We start from the raw sequence: 24,390 nt of genomic DNA, 5'->3' as shown, positions 1-24,390 counted from the left end.
AGCTGCCGTCGCAGCGGAGCTGCTGAGCCAGGTGGCTCCTGTCCGGCGGTGACGCACTCCTCGCCCGCGTTTCTGTGCGGCGGGTGATGTGACCCAGGTGTTCCCGGGCACGGGGAGGGGGCCGACGCTTGCCACCCCTCAAACGGGGGAGCGAGTTAAGGACAGCGGCCGGTGCCAAAGCAGCGCTCCCCTCTCTCCCCTCCTCTAGCCACACGTGCACCATGTGGAGGTCGCTGGCCACCGAGCCCACCCTCACCTCGCAGATCCTGGAGCAGCTCCTGGAGAAGGTGAACAGGGACATCCCGTACAAGGAGAGCAAGTGCTTCCTGCTGGGGAGCGGATCCGAACGCATCGCGACCCCTCTGCCCCTGGCCGTAAGTGTCCCGCTGCCGGCCCGGCCCCGCAGAGGATGCCGTTCCCCACACCGACACCTGGAATGCTTTTTTTTCATTTCCTTGGCTCAGGGGGTTTGTGCCAGGCGTGGGCTCTGGAAATAACGCATCGCTGTGTAATGCCTATTAGAGCTAATCCACCGGCTCGTAAAAAGCCTCTCAGGTGTCCGTCCTCAAGGGAGACCACTTTGCATTTTATCCCTTCAGAAAAAATCAACCCAGCTTGGCAGCTTTCTAAGCAGTAAAGCAGCTGTGAAAATTTCCTCCTCCTCTGAAGGACCAAATGCAGATGGTACAGAATCAGCCGCACTGAAAGCAAACCCTCCTCCCCTCCCCGCTCTCTTTTTAACACCCCTCTATATTGTGCCATGTAATTACGGCTTTTTAAATTGGCCGGAATAGGGCTCTGCGAAGGGCTCTGCGTGCACGTTGTCTTCCTGCCCATAAAACCTGAGCTCTTGGATCTGCTCTCCTTCCCCAGGTACAGACTTCAAACCTCCCCAGCTGGAAACACCCAGCTTTCCGAGGAGCAGTGCTTTTAATAGCAGCTGTAGCTCCGTCGGAGCTGCGTGTGGGATACGGAGAGGTTACGCTGGGGGTAGATGCCGACGCTTTGTTAGACTCGGTGTTGCGGGAAGGAGAAAAAACCCTCTCGCTGCCTCGACGGGTTATTTACTAACAGATATCAGCGTGGTGTGGGAGATCCCCTCCTAATCCTCCTCTCCCGCGCGCTCGCTCTCTCTCCAGGCCACATGTGCTCTGTATGAGATCATGTCTGCTCCGGAGTCTGGGGCAGCGGTGCTGGGACTCTACCCGCCGTTGTTTGTGACTCTCCTGCTGCGCGTCAGCTGCACCGTGGGTGTTCAGCTACCGAAGAACCTGCAGAGCAGGGAGAGGAGGAGCAGCAGCCAGAGCCCGGCCCCCCGGAGCCTCCATCCCTGCAGGTACGGCGGCGGAGCCGGGGCGCTGGGCGGCCGGCGCGGAGGGAACGCGCCTACCTGCCATGTGGAACTCATTTTTGTTTGTACAAACACGACAGCGTGTGCTGCGTCTGTAATCGGAGGGCTGGGGAATAACACCCGGGCCATAACGCCTTAGGTATGACGGCCTGACCTCTGGTGCGGTTTGGGGTTTGGGGGGGTTTTTTGGTGCGTTCTCTGCTGCAGAACGCAATCTCTAAATCGGGAAGCATTAAATCAGCCACCTCTGCAGCCGCAGTGGAAGATGTGCTTTTCAGAGCTCGGGCGGCCGCAGTGCCAGAGCCCTGACGGATTGGGTTACTGCCGCAGCCTCCCCAAAAAGCCCCGCTTGGCTCTCGGGAGCGGGTTTCGGCGGGGCCCCCCGGGGCTCGCTGGGCACGTTGGAGGCGGATGAGCATTTCCTGGGGAGGGAGGATGGCTCCGCTTCCGTGAAGGATGAGGAGGGAAAGCTGGAAAGAGCAAACTTCTTGGCTTCGTCATGTTGATGGCTGCAGCATGTCTCAGTCGCGCCAAATTGCTGCCCGTTGAGCGAACAGAGCCGGGCCACGATGCCGTCTTCCCCCACGTAGAGCTGGCAGTGCCGAGCCGTCGCATTCCAGCTTGTCCTCCGTCAGTGCTTTGAGCCCGGGGCGTCCCTCACCGCTGAGGAGGAGTCCCGGGGGGCTGGGTGGGAGGGCTGAGGTCCCCAACAGCCGCTCTCCAGCTGCCGTGCCCCCCGCCTGGCTGCGGCGAACACCTTCAAATAGCTGCGTCGAGTGGCGATGCGCCGGGCAGGGTGATACGCTGCCCACCTGGGATGCCAACAGCCTCTGCGCTGCCCGGGCTGGCAGGGTGCGATCAGCAGCTTTTTAAAAGGTGGGTGCGGTTCCTGGCCTCTCCCTGGGGCTGGCGCTTCTGGATTTTAAGAGTGCTGCTGTAAAAATGATTTCTCTGTTGTGAGAGGCCCTGAAACCCCAAAGGGCCAATTGCTGAACCCGGGTGAGAGTCACCGCAGCTGCTAAATGATCCTCTGCTCGAGCCAGACAGCCCGGTGCAAACACCAAGGGGTGTGTGGTGTGGAGCAGCACCTCTGTCGGTCCTGTGCGCCTGTCAGCTTTGGAAGGTGAGGGTGCTGAAAGGGCCTCTGCAAGCGAGGCTTCCCCCGGCCGCAGAGGAAGAGGAGACCGCTGCACCCCTCTGCCAGGTCTGGGTGTGCAGGGTCCGTCTCCCATGCAGGGTCGGTGTCCCGCGCCGGGTCCACATCTCACGCAGGCTATCGGTCCGTGTTGCCCTGAGCCTGCGAGCGCAGCGCTGTTTGACTAGCTGGGCATCGTTCGCTCCTGGACCTTTCCAGCAGAGCTTTTCTGCTGGGAGAGGTGGGACATCGTGGAGGCAGAGCCCGCGTTAGGCGAGCTGCAGGACTCTCCCACCCCTGCGTTTCAGCGCGTCCCCTCCTAGGAGCGTGAGGCTGTAACCCAGGGTGTGGCGGGACTGCCGGACTCCTGAACGTGTCCCGTCGATGTATGCAGGTCTCCAGCTTCTTGCGGGCATCGTGCTGGGTTGGTGCGAAGTGCTGCTTCTCCAGCCGTTCCCTGTGCCCTGCCTGGCTCCGTCCAGTGCTCCTGCGGGAGCCTGCCTGTGCTGAGCAGCACGAAGGGGTTGCTCTTCTCTCCTGCTCCTCTGAGCTACCTTGGGGATGCCTTGGTCTGTAGGAGAAAGGACCAGGGCTTGTCTTTTCAGCCTCCGTGGGTGATGTGGCTGTCAATAAGATGCAAACAGCCCCGCTCCTGCACACAGCGACTCTGCCTGCGGGACCCTCATGGAGCTGCTCCGGGGCTGGGCCGGGTGCCGACGCATGTCGGCCATCCCGGCTGTCCACACCGCCTGCGCTGGATTTGGTGTCTGAAAGAGCAGCGGTGCCCCTCGGCCTTCAGCCCCGCTTCTGGCGGGTTTCTGCCGCGGCACAGCCCTGCCGTTGCGACCGCAGGTGCCCTCGTCCCGCAGCAAACAGTCCGGCTGATGAGCGGTACCTGCATTTGCTTTAAAGCGCTTTAAATTTATGGGGATGTTGGGGTTAACCCCACGCCTGAGGCAGCGATGGCAGGAGGTGCTGCAGGCTTACCGGGGCGCGGAGGGCAGGAGCCCTTCTCTGGAGCTGCTTCTCCAGCCGCCTGCTTGCTCCCTCCGCCAGCTCGACGTCTAAAGGCTCCCCCGGAGCTTGGGTCGGCCCGCGGGGAGGAAGCTCTGCCCTGATTCTCAGTTTTATCCTTCTGCGGGTTTCCAGACTTGGGTTTTTTTACAGGCTATTATTAGTCTTAGGGGAAAAAAACCAAAAAGCCTGGAGGAGCCCACAAAGACACCGGACAAAGCGGCAGCGAGCTAAAAGGGCTCTAGCATGGCTTGACAGTTCATCCATCAAATCCCAATGCTGAGGAACGGCTGTTTCCTTATCCTGAGCAGAGCGACCGGAACGGCAGCGTTGGGCGCACCAAGCAATGCCCCCCGTCTGCCGCCGTACCGTGGTGGGCCCCGTCTTCATCTCGGAAAGCTGCTGCTCACGCGGAGGGTGACTTTTCCAGCAGGGAGATGTAATGAGTGGAAACAGGTTGTTATGCTGGATGGCAGGGCTGCTATCTGATTAGCGTTTTATTTAGACCACATGTTAGAATAAAATTAAACGAACCCGATGTTTCGGAGGAGCGGGATGGTTAAGGCTGATCGTGGGTTGCCCCGTGGCCATTCTGGCCCAGGCGCTCTCACTCCCCAAGCTTGTGGCGCTTGCCTCGTCCCCTCGGGGTGTTTTACACGGCAGCGGCCGTGGTTTGGGGTGGCTTCGTGCAGATCCCCCCAACAGGAGCGGACACTCGCGCTGCCTTTGTGGCTTTGGGCTCGTGCAGCCAGAACTGTCTGTTCTCGTCATGCTCTTCCCCGTTAACGACTCCTGGAAGAGAGGCACGGGCAGATCCCAGCCAGACCCTGTACCATAACACGGGGAGTACTGAAGGAAACTCGAAGCAACTGGTTGCCTCCCCGGGAAGGAGACGCAGGAGCCAGAAACGACTGCTCTTCCTCCAAAAGTTTCTGGACTCCAAACAGCATTGGGGACCCAAACCAGAACGTGCTGAACTATTGCCGGGACCGCCGCTCCATCCATGGAGCGGGTCTGGGGTGGATGAGCCCACGTACCTCCCCGCCGCTGGCCCAGGCTCCTGTCTGCGTCCTCCCTGAGGCAGCAAGGCGGCTGTCGGTCCCAAGAGCGAACCATCTCTTGCAGAGATGCCCCCAGATCCTTGTTGCGAGAAAAGCCGATGTGCCAGCCAGATCGGTAAGAGCCATCAGCTCTTCGACACCCGCATCCCTGGCCCCTCTCCTGCAGCCCCCGCGGAGCAGCTCTGCCGGAGGCAGATCAGCTCTGCCGCTGATCGAAGCTCCCAGGCTTTGCTGGGTGAAGGCGGGCAGGATTGTACCGGAGGGGCTTTCTCGCGGGTCCGAGCCCGCGGCTCGCATCGCCAGGGCTAGTCCGAATGCGGGTGTGCTGGCGATGCTCCGCTTCGCTCCCCTGGGACCACAGCCGGTGGGTTGCACGTGGCGCCTGTGCCCTCAAGAAGGGAAAAAGGCTCCTTCGTCGCCGCTCCCCAGATGTGGCCGGCACGCGTGCGCTGTGTTGGGTTTCTTGGCGCTGCTTCGCAAATCTCTGCTTGATCTTGCAGGTGTTGGTACAGAGCAGCCGTGTCCCGGCTGCACGTCGCAGCTGCGAGTCCCCGGTGACGTCGCCTGTTTTTGGGGAGCAGGGAGAGGGGTTGCGTCACACCGGCTCCTGCCAGAAATCTCCGGGGACTGACCGGAGGGGCGGGGAACGGCACGTGGTTCTGCTCCGAGCCCTCTTTCTGCTCCTGCTGTGCATGGGTGCAGGCAGGTAGCCGTGGCTGCGCGTCCATGAAGTCATCGCTGATTGATGGAGGGGGAACGGTCTTTGTCCAATGCGCGGAAAAACCGCGGGGTTGTGAAATTCCAGCCTTGTCCCAGGAGCTGGTTACAATATCAAAGTAATTTCCTGTACGCGTTTTGAATTCTAAGTCTTCATGATATTTAAATGCCAAAGAGAGATGGTAAAGGTGAATATGATAGCTTGGCAGGAAAGGGAGGCTGGAAGACACGGGCTTTTGTTGGAAAGGAAGGAAGTGTCTATGGGACACTGTGGAAAAAGCGAACCTTGTGAATGAACGGCTTTAACCATCTGTCTTGCAGGAGCAGTTCTGGTTGCGCGGGGGCTAACCTGCAGCGCTCGTCTCGGGCTTTTGAGCTCTTGGTAAGGAGCGGGAGAGCCTGGGGTTGTGGGACAGCAGCCGAAACCTCGGGGAGGTTCGAGTGGAGCGGGAATCCCGCAGCTGGCATGCGGGGGGCTTTGCTGGGAATGGTCCCTCCTGAGGAGCCGCCCACCAGCACCGGGCTGGTGCCGGGCCGTCGCCTCTCAGACCTTGTCCGCAACCAAGGAGCCGGTGGGAAGTTCCTCGGCCTCTGTTGTCCGTGAGCATCTGCCAAGAGGCTTTTTTGTTGCTGTTTTCTCATGCTGCAAGAAAATAAACCCCACTGCAGCTTTCTTGGTCTAAATTACACCTTCACCTGCATGCAAGCTTTGAGTTTTGAGGCTTATGGAATTTTCTTGCTCTGCAGAAACGTCAGTGGTCCTCGTGGTGCTGCGGGAGGGGGTTCTCCATCGCACCGAAGCTGGAGTGTGATTCGGGTTAGGCTTTGGGGGTGGGGGGGCTCCCTGCCAGCGAGGGTGAGAACCCCAGGAATGAGCTGAGAGGACTGGAGACGTACCGGAGATGTACCGGATAAACAGGCCAGGACTAGGTCGACTTTGTCTTGGGGCAGGGAGAGCGGCTCCGTCTTCTGGGGCTGGATAGACCGAGAGCCGGTAAATGCCCGGTGCTGTGGCGGTGTGCGGTGATGATTTCTGCCCATGGGAGAGTGAGAGCATGAGGATGGGCATGCCGTAGGCAGAGGTACGGTCGTGTACCTGCTGAGCACCGGTGCTGGAGCCCGTGCAGAGCTCTGCTGTGTCCGGACCCAGTCCACAGGACTGTACTGCCCCGGCTGAGGCTGGAGGCAGATGCTCAGCCGGGCTGGAGGCGGATGCTTAGTCCCTGGGGAGCTGAGCTGCCCGCTGCGGGGCTGGCAGAGCTGGAAGGTGTCTGGGTCTCCTGCTCCAAATGGGCAGTAGTACGGGAAGCAGACACTGTACCTCCCCGCTAAACCGACTACTGTAGTGAAAAAGGAGCCTGGTTTTTATTCCAGGCTGCTGGGAGGGATATTCGAGGTCAGAGACATTTAGACCTCTCTAAATGCAGAGGCTTCCGTGTCACTTAGCGGTTTCGGCTACAGCGCACGGAAAGGAAGTGGTGCCGCTGTCTCGGGGGAGCTGGGCGCGCTGCAGCAGCTCGGGCTGTCTCTAGACGCTGGTTGAAGAACTCCGAAGGGCTGTGTGGCCGGACTCCGAAAGAGTAAAACCAGGACTGTTACGTATACCGGCAGATTGGTGTGGACAGATGGTGGAAGGATACTTCTGCCTAAGGTTTTCTTTAATTAGTAATTAATTCCTTGTTGTCCTGTAGTCTTCACGGTGCGGGGATGCTGAAAGCACGCCGAAGGACTCTCCACCAGTCTGGGCTTCTCACAAGAGCTGAGCAAGCTGCCAGCGAGCGTTCATGGTTGTGCTTTTCTCTTTGCCGTCACTAATGGAGCCAGCTCGATGGCTCCTCCGTGGGCCCCTCTGGGTGGGTTTTGCAGGGCAGACTTGAGGCTTCCGCACCATCTGCCCCACGGGTGTGCAGCCCGACTGGCCGCTGCGTGCCCCGTGCACGAGCGCAGCGCGGGACCAGCCCGCTTCTGCGCGGGCTCTCGGGGGATGCAGCGGAGACCTCCTGCTTTGCGCACTGGACGTGACTGTGGCAAGCAGAAAAGCAAACCCGCGTTCTTCTCCTTCTTGCCTCCTTTCCTGCTCCTTGTGCTGTTGCCCCAGGCAGATGCCCTGCTTGTGCGAGCGGTTCCTCCGGGCACTCGTCCCTGGAGGAACCCCAGCGCCGCCTCCCGACAAAACACGCAGACAAGTGCAGTACAAAACTGCCGAAAGCCTCAGGTCTGGCGTGGCAGGGCGTGCTTTCCGTGCGTACGGAGGGCCAGTGTTTTATTTTCCATTGTTAGTCTCAAGCTGGGATGTGCGAGAGGCGCGATTGGATGTCCTTCGTTAAGGCAAGCCGGGCTCTCCGGGGCTCCGGCAGCTGCCGGAGGACGTGGCTGCGGCAGAGCCCCGGGGGTGCCCCCACCCTGCAGCCTCCTGGGCTCGGGGGGGTTGACGGTCCCTCCAAGCACCGGCCCCTTGTCACCACAGCTTGGTCCACCCCTACGAGACGCCAAAATAGCAGGAACCCAGCTCATAAGCTGAAAGACCTTTGTGTTGAGACGCTCTTACTAAATTGTGTTTTCTTTGTGTGTGTGGTAACTACATTCCTCTTGCTTGTATTGAACGCTAAGATTTATCCATTGCTAATATTTGTTTTGTTTTGACAGGATAATATATGTTTCCCATATGTTGCTCTGTGCTCGCAGCAAAATAATCCCTACCTATAAAATATTAATACAAAAAAACCCTCCTTAAAGTAGTTCTGGACTTCTTTACTTTTCAGTCTATTGTCTTGGATCACTTTAACGGCAAACGTCACAGTGTAAATGGAAGTAGCAGTGAGTTATGGGCTCGTCTCACTCCAGCTAAAGCCCTTGCATAACTCATCCCGTCCTCAAGCACCCAAACGCCTCCCGCGTGTCCCAGCGCTCCCCGGGCGAGAAGTTCCTTCGCCTGCCGCCCTGCGACCTGCCAGACGGCAGGGCTGCGGGCAGGGCGGGCAGCCTGCCCTCACCTAACCGCCGTGCTTCTCTCCCCAGCTGTGCCGTGGAAACGCTGAAGGTCATGCTGGCCCGGGGGGGCAGCGAGGAGGTTGCCAGGGCCGTGGGCAGCGCCGGCGGCTGGGAGCTGATGGCAAGTCCAGAGAGGCACCACGACGGCATCGCCGTGCTCGCCCGGTAAGACGCTGGCACCGCACACCAGTTCTCCAGTATCTCCTCTAGCTTCAGTGCAAGAGCTGCACTGCGGCCGTTGGGAGCGGGACAGCACCCCATAGCAAGCAGGGAGGGGGTGTGCCGTGTCCCGGCAGAGCTGTGATGCATCAAAGCCCATGGAGGGTCTCGCTGGCTTCCCACAGCGTCACCGAGGGGCTGGTGCTGGGGCTGTGCCTTGCTGCCCACCGAGGCTGGCCAGCTCTGTCCCCAGCTTGCTGGAAGCAGCCGGGCAGGGAGCCCACGGGCGATGTTCCTGGGAGCCCAGTGGGGCTGGATGCAGCTGGCACCCGCCGTCGGCCCCGCTGCGGTGCGCCTGCCGTCCTGCGCTTCCCCGGCATGCCCCGCGCTTCCCCGGCGTGCCCTCGCTGGGGCTGCGTGGCAGCTCTTCAGACACGTCAGCCAAACCTTTGTTGCTATCAGCTGCTTTGCTGTGCTCCCGTTGGGGCTCAGGCTCACTGTTCCCGTCTAACCAAGGTATGACGGACACCAAAAGGTCTTGGGTGGAAACTTTTTTTCCTTCTGCTGCCGCTGAAACGTCCTTGCGGTTCATCGGGTGTTGCAGCGGCATCCGATCCCTGTAGACGGCTGGCTGGCTGGCAGCTGCCCGTCCTTCCCGCGGCGGCTGCGCAACCTCATGCCAACAGCAGCGAGTTTGGCATGAGGCAGCGAGGCCGAGGGACAACCGCAGCCTGCAGTCGGGTTCGGTGGAGCCTGGTTCAGCCGGGGACTTCGCCGTCCCTCCACCCAGCGCCGTTAATAGCTCTTGGACGGCTGCGGAGGAGACAAGCGGTTTGGGATTTTCCAGTATTTGCAAAAATGCTTTATTGAACCTCCCAAACACTTGAGAGTGTCTCATCCAAAACAAAACCCATCCCTCCTGGCCAAGGTCCGCTGGAACAGGTTCCTGCCAGGGTGCCCGGCACGCACCAGGCGTGGGCTCGGTCCTGCCCTGCGCTTCGTCCCCAGGCGAGCGGGTGGCAGGAGGGGACAATGCCATGCCAGGATCACCGGCTTTTCTGTCCTGGATGTCAACGTGCTGGTTCTGCACCGCAGCAGGACGCAGAGGCGTGAAAGACGCGCCGCGCAGGCAGCTCCCGTCGCTCCACATGGCCCCGCTGCTGCTCACGGTGCTGGGCTGTGGCTGCCCGTCCTGTGGCACGGGAGGAGGTGGTGCTCGGCAGAGGCCTGTTGTGGCAGCCCGCTGATGCCCCATGGCACAGGGCTCGGTGCCAGCACCTCACTGCGCTTGGCAGCTCGCAGACCCCAGGGCAGAGGGGCTCGGCAGCTTCCTTGAGGCCCCCCGGGGTCCAGGGGCCACCTGAAGCCCCCGGTGCGGGCAGCCGGCGTGGGTGACGCGTGGCGCTTCTGTTTGCAGCGCGATGGCGCGACACGCCGGCCCCCGGCTCCCCCTGATCGTGAAGAACCTCATCCCAACGCTGAGCAGCGTCTTCGACAGCCAGAGGATCACCACCACCGCCTTCTTTGCCGAGGTGAGCAGGGGGTGTTGCGGGGAGGCACAGCGGTGCGTCTGAGCCGCCGCTGCGGGCTGGCCTCTGGCCGTCCGTCCGTCTTTCCCTGCCTGGCTGGAGAGCAGCCGGGACGAGGGTTAAGCTGCAGCAGGCTCTGCCTGTCCTCTTCGGCTTCCCGACCCTCTGGTAGAGGGGATGGCAGAGAAGCGCTTGCAGGAGTCCAACTCTGAACACATCACCGCCATGAGCCAGCAAACCGTAACTCCGTCCTTACGTACCACCCTAAGGAATGAAGTGACTCAAGTCCTTTCCCCTCGCCGGCAGCGCAGCGCAGCCAGCAGACTGTAACACTATCTCTCCGTACATACCACCTTAAAGCCCTGGGCCACTCGAGGAGTTTTTGTTACATAAAGGAGCACCTTATGCCAACAATGCAGAACTATATCCCCCCTTATAAACCACCTTTTAAATTCTCAGCTGCTTAAGCAGCCTGGGATTAAGGCACTGTTTTTATTTTCTGTTTGGCTGGGGGAGCTGCCGGCCCGGCTCTTGGAGCCTGTCCCAGAATCTGCTTTAGTTTTGGAGTGTGGTTGGCTCTCTGCATCCTTAAAGGGTTTAAAATAGCAGCTTTGCCTCACCGTGGAGCTGGAGGGGAAGGAAGCAAATGCCTGTGTCTCCCTCTCTCGAAACTGATGAGGTGAGAGCTCAGTCCCTTTTCTCTCGGCCGTGCCAGTGACGGAGATGACAGAGGGGAAGCGAGGAGGGGAACGGCCACTGGGCTGGAGCAGCGGGACGGCGGGCGGCACGGGGCCGGTGTGCGGCAGCCTCTGCTCCCCCAGCCTCCGCAGCGTCCCCCAGACGCGGCCTGAGGACGGCTGCCGCTGCCTCGTCCCAGCGGGACGGGGGGCTCCGTGCCAGCCCCGGGGACCCAGGGGCAGCCCTGGGGTGCCATCGGCGCCTGCACGCGGCTGCTGGCAGCCCTCGCTGCCCGTGGGTGTCCGGCCCAAGCTCCGTTGTCTGCACCACGGTTGCCTGCATGTGGATCAGGCTCCGGGGTGCTGGGTCTCGTGTCGCGGGGTCCCCCTCAGCCCCGGGGCTCCCGGCCTCTCCGCGGCGGTGGCAGGTGATGGTGGGTGCACGCGGCGAGCCCCCCGCTGCGGCTGGAGCCTGGAGCGGAGCAGCAGGGAGCAGGGCTCTGCCCGAGAGGAGCTAAACCCCAGAGCAGCCGCGCTGGTGGTCGTTAACCCAGAAGTGCCCCTTCGGTGCTGGGCTCCTGCCGACCCCGCCACTGCCGGCGGTTAAACCTCCTTTCCATAAAGCAGAGCCTGATCCATCCAGGATGAGCAGGGCCCCACCGGGGAGGGCCAGCGGCGCTCCTTGGAGCACGTCCCGCTTCTGTACGTGGCTCTCCCCACGGCCGGGGGGCTCAGTTAGGAGGGTCAGCGGGAGAGCAGCCCTGCTGCCTCCCTCCAGTCAGGTCTCCTGAAGCGGTCTCCTTGAGTCTCTGCCTGGCCGGCTCCTCCCAGCGCCACTCGGAGCACTCTGGGAATGAGGAGCTGCTCGCCAAAAGCTCCGGTTTTGCTGCTGCTCAGCCGCTGGGGATGCTCCCGGGGGCTCCGGGGAACCCGGTGGCTCTGGGTACCCCTGCACTGCTCTGGAGGAGCAGCTGGCAGTGCCGCTGGCCGCTCCGCAGCCCGGGGGATGCGCTTCGGCCCTCCATCCCTGTAAATCCCCACCTCTTCATAGCCCACCTCATCTCACCTAGCAGGCGATCTTGGTGAGGATTTAGCTTTCGTGTTGGTTTCGTGGGTTCCTCCCGGCTGTCAGTGCTCACCCGGGCTTCCCACATCTTCCCAACTTGAGGTCCTCTGTTTTCTTGATTCACGTGTTACGAATTATTGCAGGCTCCGCAAATCCAAGTGCCTGCCCAGGGGTGTGGGGCTGAGGGCTCCCCCAGCCCTGTCTCTGGATGGCACGGATACGGAGCGAGGGCCTGAGGGGAGCCGGGGGGCAAATCAAGTCTGCCGGGGCTCTTTACCGGTGTAAAGGAGTAAGAACATCCGAAACCCAGCCGTCCTCTCCCTCGTGGTTCGCGGGGCCCTGTCCGGTCGGTGCCGAGGCTCTCTTCTGCTTTAGCTCCTCAATAGTAACGTGGTGAATGACCTGATCCTGCTGGAGACCATGATGGATAACATGACGGGGAGGCAGAAGGACGCCTGCATGTTGGTGCGGATGCTGGCGCTCCGGGGGCTGGGCAACATCGCCTCTGGCTCGCCAGAAAAGGTGAGAGCGAACTCCACGCTGCTCGGCCTGAGAATCCCGGCCAGGGCTGGGTGGGAGAAGGGAGCGCGTAGCCACCGGGATATGCTGCTCGTCAAAGATGGGGTGGGTCTTTAGACAGGACAGTCGGCCACCGCCTCGCCCTGGGGACGGCACCTCCGAATCCGAGGTGGCAGCTGTCCCGTGCATCACCGCCGCTGCAGGCGGGCACTGCGGGCCTGATCCGGTTCAGACTCCCGACGGCTTTAGGAGACACCTCCGTAAAAGCCTGGCTTTGGAGGAAAGCCTGGCATCCCTGGGGGGCCATGGGCTGGCCCGAACAAGCCAGGTCACCTGTGGGGCTGCCCATGCGGGTGCAGCATTGCGCCTGTGCGAGACCTGTGAGCCCATCGCTCTTTCCTGCTGCTCCGGGGGTTTTGCCGGCTGACAAATGGATCCTTGAAAGCAAAGCGCTCCCCTGTCCCGACGATGGGGTTCAGGCGGGCAGGAGTCGGTATCCCCACTCTCCGAAGCACAGCGGTCAGAGCAGTTTGTGCCGGAGGCGTATCCATGGAACGGCACGCGGGGAGGGCAGGCGCAGGACGCTCAACGCTCGCAACTCTTCGCCGTGGGGATGCGCAGGGACAGCTGGTCCCTGCCAGGCTCCCGATGCACCTTGCCGCCGGGAAGCGGCGGCTGAAACCCCCTTCCTGCCTGGGAGAGGAGCCGATGCCGCAAATCCCGCAGGCGTGGGAGCATCGGGCTGCCTGGGGCTGCTGGCCTGACCCCGCAGCTCTCCTTACCTGACGGCTGATCGGCGGCAGCGCGGGGGCTTGGCAGGCGCCCCGTTCCTGTGCTCACCCGTGCCAAACCCCAGGAAGAGATCATGGATGGGCCAGGACCAAGACAGACAATACATTACCGAGATCTGCTGCTAAAGTATAGTATAGCATAACTAAAAATACCGTTCTGCTGGCGTAGCCCGGTCAGAGCCACTGCTCTAACAGCGTCCGGCGCTCCAGGCTGCACGAGCCGGAGCGCTGCCGTGGGGAAGCAAGAAACCAGCGGCGCTGACAGCGCAGCCCGGCGAGGATGAGGAGGGCAGCAACGAGCCCATGCGATTAGAGCGATGGCAGAGACGAACTGTTGCCGTCTCTTCCGCTCACCCCAGCCGGAGCAGAGCGAGCGCAGCCGGGTTTCCAGCCCAGCAGGATTGCTGCCTCCTGGACCGTGCTGCGGGTGTTCCCGTCCCTGATCTGCTAGGGCAACCCGGAGCGATGCCGGCCTGGCACGGCTGGGTAGGCATGGATCTGGGAGGGCTCCAGGGCTCCTACCGTCCCCGACGGCTCAGGGACAGTCTGTCCTTGCCCGTTCCCAGCTGGGCTCCGTAAGCCACGCTGGGTAGCATGGCGTAGTTTGCAAAGCTGAGCACTCAGAATTAAGCGGTGGCGGACTTAACGTGGTTTATGCAAACTTAATATCCCCCTTCGTTGTGTATACACCGGCTCTAATTACACAGTGAAGTACTGTGTTGATGGTGCCAGCGGGAGGGGAACCGGTGACTGCGGTAAGCAGTTACCGCGTGCAATGACAGGCCTGTGCTGAAGACGCTTTGCCCGCGGCGGTCATAATTTAAGTCTCCTTCCGGCTCTTTCTGGCTGGAAGCTTGGCGTGGGGCAGAAGCCTGCTGCAGGGCACCCAGGGGACGTGTCCCTGCTAGGCTTGCCCCACAGGGACCGCTTTTCTTGCCGCTTCCCTTGCAGGTGAGGAAGCACGGGGCCAAGCTCCTGGCATCCATGGTCAACGGCATGGATGACAAAGATGACCCCCACAACCTGGTTGCGCTCGAGGCCATGTCCAGTCTCTCCAAGCTCCTGGATCACGTGGAGGAGAGAGACATCCAGTCCATGCTCCTCCACATTGCCATCAGGATCCGGCCCTTCTTTGACAGCGTAAGGCAGCGCCCTGGCTGTGCCAGAGACCGAGCTTGTGCCTTTGCCGGCGTGTCCGAAACGGCTCGTCTGCTGAGCCAGAGCCCGCTTAACGCAGGGGACGTGTGCGGGAGCAGCGGGAGTCTGCTGGGGTGATACAGGGGACGTCCCTGGGTGCGGGCAGTGCTGTGGGGCTGGCGGAGGAGGTCGGGGTGCTGCGTCCCCAGCTGGGAGCTCAGCACGGGCTGCACGAGGACACGGCGCGGTTGGGCAGCGGAGGTGCCCGTTGCGTTGTCTGGGTGGACCGTGACTCCTCACGGGTAGCAGGAGGCTTGGGGTGCGGGGCTGGGACAGGAGCAAGGGCAGAGTGAGGCCGGGGAGAGGGGAGTCCCCCGTGGGTGTCTGTCCCCGGGGCTTTCCCTGCCCCTAGCAACCTCTGTCCACCCCCAAACCCCTCCAGCATCACCGTGGGGAAGCTCGATGCTTCTCCTGCTCACCTTGCAGCACGTCCCTGGGCTTGAGCCTCGTCCGCTGCTCCTGTGCCGAGCTGCTGCTGTCCTGCCGGGAGCATCCCCCCTGGCTCAGGCTCTTGCTGCGCCCCACGCTCCAGCTTTGGGGGTGTCATCTTCCTCTGGCCTGAGCAGAACAGCAGCCAGGAGTTCCCCAGCTCCCTCCCCAGCTCCGTGCGGCTGCTCTGCCCCTTCCAACGGCTGGAGCTGGCTGCGGCATGAAGACCCCCACCCATGAGCTTGGTCCCCAGCACCTCCCGGGTGCTCCCTGCCGGATGGTGCGGGGGGGCTCCGGACCAGCGGGAGCAAACGGGGATGATGGTGGCTGAAATTCGGGATGAAGAGGCGGGGGGGGCTGTGCTTTTGTGGAGTCATTAGAGGGGAGGGAGCGAATTTACACCCCCAGCAGAGCCTGTCCTCAGCCCATGGGAGGTTTTGTTATTTCCTGGTGAAGAGTCGTCTAAAATGGTTTTTAAAAACAACAAAAAAAGTGGAGATCCTCCAGCTGAGGACCGGGGCAGCCTGGGAAGGAGGTGCTGAGGGTTTGGGACAGACGGCAGCGTTTCTCTCGCTGCTCTGATGCCCTCCAGCCTGAGAAGCGAGGCGGTGGGTGGTGGGAGCAGCCGTGCCAGGAGTCACCGTCACTGGAGGTGTTCAAGGAACATGTGGACGTGGCACTGCGGGACACGGTTTAGTGGGTTGGGTTGATGGTTGGGCTTGATGATCTGACAGGTCTTTTCCAACCTTAATGGTTCTGTGTGATTCTGTGTTCCCCGAGGCGGGAGTTGCCCAGCGCAGGTCGGTTCCCGCTGAGCCCTGCTCGTCCCCTCTGCCCGCAGGAGCAGCCTGACCTCCGCCAGTCGTCCATCGTGCTCTTCGGCAACCTGACCAAGTTCAGCGAAGGCAACTGCGAAGTCTTCTTCGAGCAGATCCTGAACGGGCTGGTGACGCTGCTGCTGCACCTCCAGGACCCAAAGCCAGAGGTTGTCAAAGTGAGTGCCCGGCTGGCCGCGCTGGCCGGCAGGAACGGGGGTCCTCGGCCTCGGCGTGGGGATCCTGCGAGGTGCTGAGCTCTCGAGTGCGCGCTGCAGCCTCCCCTCTCTGTGCCGCAGGCCTGCAAGTTTGCTCTGCGCATGTGTGGCCCCAACATGGGCTGCGAGGGGCTCTGTGACATGTTCCTCAACCACCTGCGGGAGGACAGGAGCCTGCACTACGGGGAGTTCATGAACAACGTCTGCAAACACCTGGTGAGCGGCTGCCAGAGCCCGTGGCACCGGTGCCGGCACTGCCCGCGGGGCTCGGTGCAGCCCGCCGGGGCTCGTGCGGGGGCTGCTGGTCCGTAAGGTCCTCTGGGTCCTGCTCCTGCGTCCGCACAGGGCAGTTGCCCCAGCCCAGGTGTGTTCCTGGGCTGACCTCAGCCTCCCCAGGAGCTCCGGGCTTCCAGGAGATGGTGCCAGTGCTGCAGGCAGCCGGTCTCCTCTCCTGCGTGACTTCCTCAGCGGCTCTTTCTCTCCTAGATGCAGAGCTACCCCGAGATGCTGAACCGCCTCATCTTAACCAACCTCTTCTACTTCAAGAGCAACTGGGTGGACATCCGAGCAGCTGCGCCCATGTTCATCGGTAAGGCTGCCGCGGTCCTGCTCCCAAGCCGCTCCTCGGGCTTCGCGCGGGTGTCCTCTCCCCAGAAGGGGTGTGTACCTGTCCCTGTTGTCCTGGGAATGCTTTTGGTCCCCGCCGTGCTGGGAGGGCACTGCGGACGAGCAGAGCTGCTGGAAGCAGCCAGGTCATCTGGTGCCTCCGTGTCCTGCAGAGCACTGACCTGTGCCTTGGTGTCCCCCGGCCAGGGGACAGGCACACGTGTGATGTGCCCAGGCCTGGGGACAGCACCCCAGGAACTTCTCTCCAGCCACTCGCCACTAATTCTGGCTGGGTGCACGGTGTCTGCAGCGACCAGCTGAGGTGGAAAGCACGTGGCCAGGTTCTGCCGTGGTTTGGGTGACCGCCCGCCATGAGCGATGCCCGTACAGACCCTGGTTTGCAGCAGCAGTGGGCTGCCTGTGGGCTGCACAGATGATGCCCGTAACGGAGCCTGGACCGGCTCGGTCCATCACTTTAAAGCTCTCCAGGCACAGGGCACAGCATGTGGGTGAGGTTACGGTGAGGTGAGCAGCGTGGCCAGAGGAGCTGCCTCCGCCCCGTGCCCCCAGCTCAGAGCGTTTCTGCAGTTCCTCCGTTCTGAGGAGGACGGGTAGCGCCCAGCCTTGCTTTTACCCCTCGAAGACTGCACCTGGGGGGAGGTTTTGCTGCTTTCAGCGCAGACCTTGGCTACACTGCGCTCGGATGTGCCCAGCGATGCTTTAGGAGAAGTTACCGGAGCTGCGGGAGGCCGAAACGCTGGCAGGCATCTCCTTAGGGCGCACGTTAGACAGAGAGTTGTGCGTACGACACCGACGGTGGTCCTCGCCTGAGCGGTGGTTGCGGGGTTTCCACTGAGACTCCCCACAATGCGCTGACGCAGGGATGAGCGACCTGGTGCCTGGCGGTGCGCCGCCGTTACCCGTCTCCTTGGATGTGGGGCTCCTCGGTGGGATCCAGACCAAGCCCTGACTCTGAAATTCTTCCTCAGGCTTCCTCGTGTTGCACGTGGACGAAGACCACTGTCAGCAAGTGGACCTGGACCAACTCATTTCGGGTGAGTAAGTGCTGCTGCCCACAGCTTTCGCCGCTGGGGAGCGGGGACTCGCCTCTGCCCGCTGGAGCCGGAGCTCAGCCCCGAGAGATGGGGCTCCCCAGGCTCCGCTGTGCCCCAGGCTCCTGCTCGGCTCTCGGGGCCGGGCATGGGCAGCACCCGGGGCGAGGGGGGGATGCGTGGGGACGCAGGGAATGTCCCCGACCTCCTGGTCAGCCCGTGAAGCCAGAGCTGTGACCAGGACGAGCCCGGCACCCGCGGGCAGCAGGCACGGGGGGGCTAGAAAGCCAAGGTGCTGCGATGGGCCGAGGCCGTCGGCGCGGGGATGCTGAGATGGCGTCTGGTTTGCACCTTGCGGGCGTCCCGGGGCTGAGGTTGCCGCTCAGCCGGGAGCGGGGCTCGGCTGGTGGGTGCCGAGCGAAGCCCGAGCCCCGCAGCCGAGCACAGCCCCACCGGGCTGCACCGCCGGCTCCGGTCCTTGGCCGGTGGCTCCAGCCCTGGGCGTCCGTCAGGGGCTCACGGGGGCATTTGCAGTGGCTTAGCGTAAGCAGGAGGGGACTCGCAGCGTTTGTTTGTAACGTGTTAACCGTTAAAAGGCAGAGTTAAGGCTCGTTATGAAGGGCTAATAAAAAGTCGACTTGAAGCTGGTGGCATTTTGGAGCAGAGTTAAGTAATTTTCCTGGATTTCAGGGATTTTTTCCCTGTCACTAGTGACCTCATAGTATATAGTAATGCATGGAAACTTTTGGATTGTTCCAAGGGAGCTTAAAAAACACTAAAAAAGGAAAAACTATCTTTCCGTTGGCTCCCTGAGCCCTTCCAGAAGAAAGAGGCCTGTCTGTTTGAAACAAGTGAAAGATAATCTGCCTGCGTGTGAGTAATCGCTGGAGCGAGCGGGCCTGGATTGGGTTGCGCGAGCTTCCCGTGTTGAGTGGCTCGGCCGCGCGGGGTCCAGGGGGGCTTCGGCGTTACAGCCCGCCCCGGGGCACCCCCGCGGCTGGGCCCGGCGAGGCGCAAGGATGCCGCGAGCGGGAAGCAAGCGGGCACATAAATCAGGGGAGCCTGGCTCGCCGCAGGAGCGGGGGGAGCGGGGAGGGAGGCGAGGCCTCTCCTGCGCCGGGTAAACAAGCTACTGGAAAAATATTATTATACTTTTACTGCTAGGAAAAACTACCTGGATTGTTTTCTTACTACCGGGAGCTGTTCCAGGCATTAGGAAATCGTGCTGATAGGGGAGGCTTGGCCCGGCGAGCGTCTGCGCGGGCCCCCGGGGGCTCAGCTCCTGGCTCCGCTCCCCTCCCGGCCCCGGACCCCCGCGCTGGGGCCCTTCGCTCCCCGGGGCGGTGCAGGAGGAGCCCCACCAGCTCCAGCCCCGGGGAGCCCTCCCAGTCCCACCGCCCCAGGGCCAGGCAGGGCCAGCAGCCTCCGCAGCACCATCCTGCCATGGCATCGGTCCCCTGGCCTGCGGCGCTGGGGGCTCCTGGGGGGGCTGAAGAGGACTTAGGGTGCCCGTTCCCCCCGGGGGGTGTGACGGGGCTGGAGCAGGGGAGGGGGCTGGCAGAGGGGCCCGGCATCCCTGGGACCGGAGCGGAGTTTCTCCTTCCTTGTGTGATGGAGCAAAGCCAGGACGGGGCTGGGGCCGGGGTGGGTGGCCACGGCTCCGTGGCCCCTGGCATTGTCTGTGCTCTGCTCCTTCCAGCTCTGAACCTGCTCCTGAAGGACCCCATCCCCGCTGTCCGTGTGAAGGTGGCAGAGACGCTGGGCCGCCTCGTCAGGATCCTGTGAGCCCCGGGGCACCCTGGCTCCACTGCAGCAATAGTTGGGTCGGCTCCTCGCCACGAGCCCCACGGCCCGGGGCCCCCGCGGGCACTGACACGTCTTCCTGCATCGAGCACCCGGCTCGCCTGCCTCCGCTGCAGCCTCATCGTCTTCCTCTGCTCTCGCCAGCCCGCGGGGAGCCCACCCAGCCCAGCGCCTCTGCCGTCTCCCCTCCCAGCTTGGCCCGGCTGTGGCAGTGCGGTGGCCAGAGGACGCGGTGGGCACATGGCCCCTCTCTGCGGGCTGCTGCACGGGGTCCTGGGTGACTTACGGGACGAGCGTCCTGGCCAGGGGACCTTGGTGGCAGCGTGTGGAGGGAAGGGGCTGCAGCGGGGCTGGAGCCACGGGCAGGCAGCGTCCCCGGGCTCCCCACACGGCTCCCACTCCGTCGGGAGTAGGATGGAGCCTCCCCCCCCCCCAGCTGCCTCCAGCCCCTCGTCCCACCCTGCTGCTCCCCGATGCTGAACACGGGCCCTGCCCGCCCCCCCCCTCCCCGGGGCCCTACTCCATGAATGTGACCGTCCTCTCGACACACATGTATGTACATAAACATATTTTTAAATAAAGCTCTTTGCTCCTCGAGCGTTGTGGTGGGGTGGAGGGGAGGGGTACCCCCCCCCGGCCCCCGGCTGTGTGTGCTGCCGTGGTGGGGGCTTGGGAACAACCCGCTGTGCCGGGACCCCCTTTGGAGGAAGATGGTGGGTCTCTTTCCCTGCCCGTGCCAAAGGGGAAGCCTGGCGCTGGCCCTGGCCCTGGCTCTACTCATGGGCCCCCCCAGCACCTGGTCCTGCCCCCTGCGAGTGGCGCAGTGGTCCCCAACTCTCCCTGTTCCTTGTCATGGGTTTCTGTCCCTACACTGGAGCTCCCTGCTCTGGTCACCTCCGGGTTCTTTTTCTCCTCCGGGTTCTGGTCCTGTGCCCGTTCCTGCTGCTCCTGGCCTCACTCTGCTCCCCGGGCTCCTTTGCTGGGATGTTCTTGATAGAGGGGGGCAAGGGGCTGGGCGGTGCCTCTGGGGGCGCTTCCTCTGCGACCAGAAGCAGCTGAGGGAGGTGTGGGGTGGCAGTGGTACTGTAGTACAACCTGGCACCATCTTCCTGGCAGTGCTCCTCCTCAGCACTCTGCAGGGACACCTGCATCCGGGATCCAGCAGGACTTGCAGTGTCAGTGGTAGCCCTGGTGTCAGTAGGGCTCAGAGTGAACAAGCCAGGGCAGAGAAGAGCTGCTGTGAGAAAGGCAGGAGTGGTTCGTGCCCAGTGGTGCAGGGAGGGTGGAGAGGCCGCTCGGGGCTTGATGGCAGGAGGTGTTCTGTGAGCTTTTGGCCCTGGCATGGCACAGTGGTGCCTGTGGGCTCTGGTGCTCCCTCGGCTGCTGCCGCCGCATGGGGCCGGGTGGCTGCCGGGGCCTTCCCATTGCTGTGGGATGATCCTTCAGCCCTACCTGCTTCCTGGGCCGAAACAGCTCCGAAAAACTCGCACCACCTCTCCAGCTGTTCAGCTCTGGTGTGGCAGGGGGATTCCTGGGGTGACTGGGCAGGGAGCTGGGCTGCACCCGGGCTGGGGCTGCGCCAGGCCCTCCCTCCCTCCCTCCCTCCCCCCCCTCCTGCCAGCCTCAGGGGGCAATGGGGGGACCCCTCCCCTCCGCCTCTCCCCAGCCGCCTTCCACGCGTGAAGTGGAAGCCCTGGGTGGGCTCTTTGCATCGGGTTTGGTGCCAGCCCTGGCCCACGGCCCCACTCTGGACAAGCCGGGGTGCTGTGGGACCCCGCGGCGGGGGTCCTGCGGGGCGCTGTGTCCTGGGGGGGCCATGCTGGCTCCTGGCAGCCCCAGGGCCTGTGGGTGTGGGGACCAGGGAGGCTCCCGGCTGGATCCCCCCAGGCCCACGGCAGGGAGGGCCGGTTGCTGCGGCCATCCTGGCCTGTGGCCAGCGCTGAGCTCATGCACGGGATGAGCTCACGGTGGCTGTCGGACCGCAGGGTGCCGAGGGCAGCGCTTGGGGATCCTCTGCTGGGACCGTGGGCAGGGGCAGCCAAGGCTCTGCCCTCCACCCCAGGGACTACGGGGGGGTGGGTGGTGGTGTGAGTGATGCCGGAGTCAGAGGGGTGCTGGCGGTGGGGCCCTAACGCATTTTGGGCACGGCTGGGGCTGGCTGCTCGCCGTGCCCTTGCACCAAGTGCACGTGGGGCCAGCCGTGGGGCAGAGGGTGTCAGGGTTCCCGGTGGTGGGCGCACGTCCCGTGCCAGCCCCGGTGTGTCAGCAGGTCCCACGCCAGCCCTGGTGCATGTCCCCAGCCCGGGTACAGGGCTGGGACCTGCTGCAGCCCGGCAGCCACCGTGCCCCGGGGGCTGGCGCATGGTGGGGGCAAACGTGCCCACGGCCGGGGGGCACCGGTGCAGGTGTCAGGCGATGCCCCTTCTACCCCCCCACGGTGGCGGTGTGTGAGTGGGCTGGAGCTGGGGCGGGGAGGGGCGAATGGAGACCCCGGAGAGAGCTGCGATCAGCTTCATCCCATCTTCTGCCCACCCTTCCATCCCACCATCTGCCCTTCCCTTTCTCTGTCCCACCATCCTTCCCTCCTCCCGGGGTACTCCGGGGAGGGAGGGATGGTGACGTGCAGCCCGGCTCCAGCCACCGTGGTGGGGTGGCTTCCCCACAGAGACGGGGGTCAGCCGGGGCTGGGACAGGACAGGTCCTGTCTGCTCAATAGCACCGTGTGGGAGCAGCTCTCCCAGCCGGGGCCGGGGTGAGCTCCGGGGCTGGGCAGCGATGGTGAACACCGCAAGCGTGCCGGGGAAGGGCAGCCGTGCCAGCCAGAGGACGCTGCGGTGGGCTGGGGGAGGCGGCAGCACCGAGGGGGTTTTGGCAAGGGGATCCATGGCCTCGGTCAAGCCCAGGCTGAACCGGCAATGCAGGACAACACGGCGCAGGGCTGTATCCAAAAGAGTTTAATGAGAAAGGCCCCAGGAGTCTGTGCAGGAGCAGCAGTGACACTCCCGGCAGAGTGCGGTGGTCCCAGCGCTGCCCCTCGCCCGCAGGGTGCTGGTGTTGGGGGGCACTGGTGCTGGGCAGCAGCTACGCGTAGAGGCGGACGGTGCCGTCGGCACCGGAGGAGAAGACCCAGGGCTGGGTGGGGTGGAAAAGCACGTCGAGGACTCCCAGGTCCAGCGTCATCACGTGGCCCTTCAGCACCTTCACGGGCACCAGCAGCGGGTTCTGCAGCAGGTCGCTGTGGTGGAGGAGCCAGGTCAGCGCAGGGCTTTGGTTCCCTTCCTCCAACCTCCTTGGGGTACCCCCAGAGTCACCCCACAAGCGCTGCTCCCCCCGAGGTGCAAGCAGCACTGCACCCTCCCTGCCCAGCACCCCCCACAGGGCTCTGCCGCGCCGCCGCTTGCCGGAGGAGAGGGGACCCGACACCGAACCCCCATGGCTTCCCCCGCCACGTACTTGTAGACCATGCCATGGCAAACAATGACGGTCCCGTCGTCCGAGCCCGAGGCGAAGAGCGGGTAGTGCTTGTGGAAGGCCACGCTCCGCAGCGCTTTCTTGTGGTGCCTGCAAAGACGGCGGGCGCGGTGTCAGGGCAAAGGGCGGACGCTCTGTCCCACGCCCGACCCTTGGACGAGGTGCCTGGGTCTGCGCACGGCCAGGCTTTACGGACCCCGAGCTCTGCTGCAAATGGCCATGAGTACAGGAGGGGAGAGGGCAACTGGGACAGACTGGGACCTGCTCTGGGCAGCTCAAACCAGCCCAGCACCTCCTGTCATAGAGGCTTTCCCCCGCCCCAAGCCCTGGAAGAGCTGTGGTCACCGTCCCCCACCCCAGCACATGAGAGCCGTGCGACACCAACACCCTCGGCAGGGATGGCTGCTCCTGGCACAGCCCCGACGGGCTCCACCCTGCTGCCAGGTCCCAGGAGAGGGAACAGGCTCAGGAAGAGGCTCCATGGGGTTTTGGGGGGGGCTGTGGGCAGGTTAACAGGGAGCAGGCAGAGGCTGGCTGAGGCCCCGGGGCTCACCGCAGCATCTGGTAGGGTCTGACGGAGAGGTCCAGGTCGAACCAGGCCAGCTTGCTGTCGTAGCTGCCACAGATGATGTTGTCGCCTGCGAGAGGGAACAGGGTATTACTGGGGTTGCCAGCGAACTCCACGGTGTCCTGCCCGCACCCCAGGCAGCCTGGCTGAGTGGGACGCTCCGTACTGGCTTACAAGACCTGGCAGCTCCTTGGGAAGCACACAGGCCACCTACCTCCAGGGTGGATGGCCATGCTGGACACCCACTTGCAGTTCGTCATCAGCTTCTTGGTGAGCTCCTGCTTGAGGAGGTTGTAGACGCGGACGTAGCGCTGGGTGGCCACGAAGAAGTAGGGCCGGATGGGGTGGAAGAGCACGCACTGCACCAGCCCCTTGCTCTTGCGGAAGGGGTTCTGGCTCCAGCGCTTGCTGGTCTGGTGAATCAGCACTTGCATGTTACTGTTGTCAGAGACGACGCTGGCGAAGTAGTCGCCTTTGCCGTGCCAGGTCACCTGCTTCACGGCCTGCGGAGAGTGGGCAGGGGGACAGCCACGGGTCAGACCCACCAGCGGGACTGCCCCACGCCTCCCCGGGAGTCACCCACCACCCCAGGGAGCACACGCCTGCCCCGGGAGTCACCCACCGCCCCACGGAGCAGCCCCCCGCCCAGCCTGGCTCCCGCGGGGCTCCCCCATCCCAACCTTGCTGTGCTGGACGACCAGCCGGATGCCTTTGCTGTGCTCCTCCATGGTGGCCGTCACCCATTGCACGGGCTGGACCCGCTCCTCCTCCGGCGCCACGTAGGACTCGAGCAGCTGGTCGGTGGCCCCGTAGAGCAGCTTGTCCCCGAGGCAGGGGTTCACCAGCAGCACCGACTGCTCCCTGCAGTGTGGGACGAGCGTATGGGTCACGGCACCGCCGAGGAGAGGAAACCCCTCTGCAAGCCCTGCGCTGCCACGGGATGGCACCAGCTCAGGGTCGGGGCCACGGGGAGGGTGCTGTGGGATGCTGCGAGCAGTCGGGCCCTTCCGTAGGCCAGCAAAGCGAGAAGAGGGAGACTACGGGGGAGCGCTGTCACAGCCTGAATGCCCCAGGGAGGGTGCTGGGGACTGACTGGCTCCTCCACAGAAGAATGAGGGCCACCAAACGAAGCGGGAGGCAAGGTCACAGCGAGCAGAGGTGGCTTTGCACAGCGCAGTGTGGCCATCCTCGCTGCTGGGGGTGCCACGAGTTTACAGGCGC

At 63.3% G+C, this 24,390-nt stretch overlaps 2 protein-coding genes across 4 annotated transcripts in view; one reads left to right on the top strand and one right to left on the bottom strand.

The window, feature by feature from the left end:
- Positions 1 to 19,148, top strand: part of MROH1 (maestro heat like repeat family member 1) — a 53,788-nt gene extending 34,640 nt beyond the window's left edge. For all 3 annotated transcript variants that reach the window (XM_059836202.1, XM_059836204.1, XM_059836203.1), the window contains 11 exons: positions 209 to 374; positions 1,140 to 1,336; positions 8,297 to 8,434; positions 9,846 to 9,960; positions 12,076 to 12,222; positions 13,962 to 14,150; positions 15,478 to 15,630; positions 15,751 to 15,885; positions 16,156 to 16,258; positions 17,265 to 17,330; positions 19,027 to 19,148. In XM_059836202.1, coding sequence (XP_059692185.1) covers positions 209 to 374; positions 1,140 to 1,336; positions 8,297 to 8,434; positions 9,846 to 9,960; positions 12,076 to 12,222; positions 13,962 to 14,150; positions 15,478 to 15,630; positions 15,751 to 15,885; positions 16,156 to 16,258; positions 17,265 to 17,330; positions 19,027 to 19,112 — 1,495 coding nt within the window. In that variant the 3' untranslated portion in view covers positions 19,113 to 19,148. The remainder of the gene's footprint in view (positions 1 to 208; positions 375 to 1,139; positions 1,337 to 8,296; positions 8,435 to 9,845; positions 9,961 to 12,075; positions 12,223 to 13,961; positions 14,151 to 15,477; positions 15,631 to 15,750; positions 15,886 to 16,155; positions 16,259 to 17,264; positions 17,331 to 19,026) is intronic.
- Positions 19,149 to 22,069: 2,921 nt separating this feature from the next.
- BOP1 (BOP1 ribosomal biogenesis factor) overlaps positions 22,070 to 24,390 on the bottom strand; it is a 72,320-nt gene continuing 69,999 nt past the window's right edge. The window contains exons 12-16 of the mRNA XM_059836243.1: positions 23,850 to 24,030; positions 23,384 to 23,672; positions 23,155 to 23,239; positions 22,584 to 22,691; positions 22,070 to 22,365 (exon numbers count right to left, since the gene is read on the bottom strand). Coding sequence (XP_059692226.1) covers positions 22,212 to 22,365; positions 22,584 to 22,691; positions 23,155 to 23,239; positions 23,384 to 23,672; positions 23,850 to 24,030 — 817 coding nt within the window. The 3' untranslated portion in view covers positions 22,070 to 22,211. The remainder of the gene's footprint in view (positions 22,366 to 22,583; positions 22,692 to 23,154; positions 23,240 to 23,383; positions 23,673 to 23,849; positions 24,031 to 24,390) is intronic.

This window comes from Gavia stellata, chromosome 3 (genome assembly GCF_030936135.1).
Source record: "Gavia stellata isolate bGavSte3 chromosome 3, bGavSte3.hap2, whole genome shotgun sequence".
NCBI lineage: Eukaryota > Metazoa > Chordata > Aves > Gaviiformes > Gaviidae > Gavia > Gavia stellata.
Note: the sequence above shows the minus strand (reverse complement) of the source record. Positions and strands in the feature narration are given on the sequence as shown.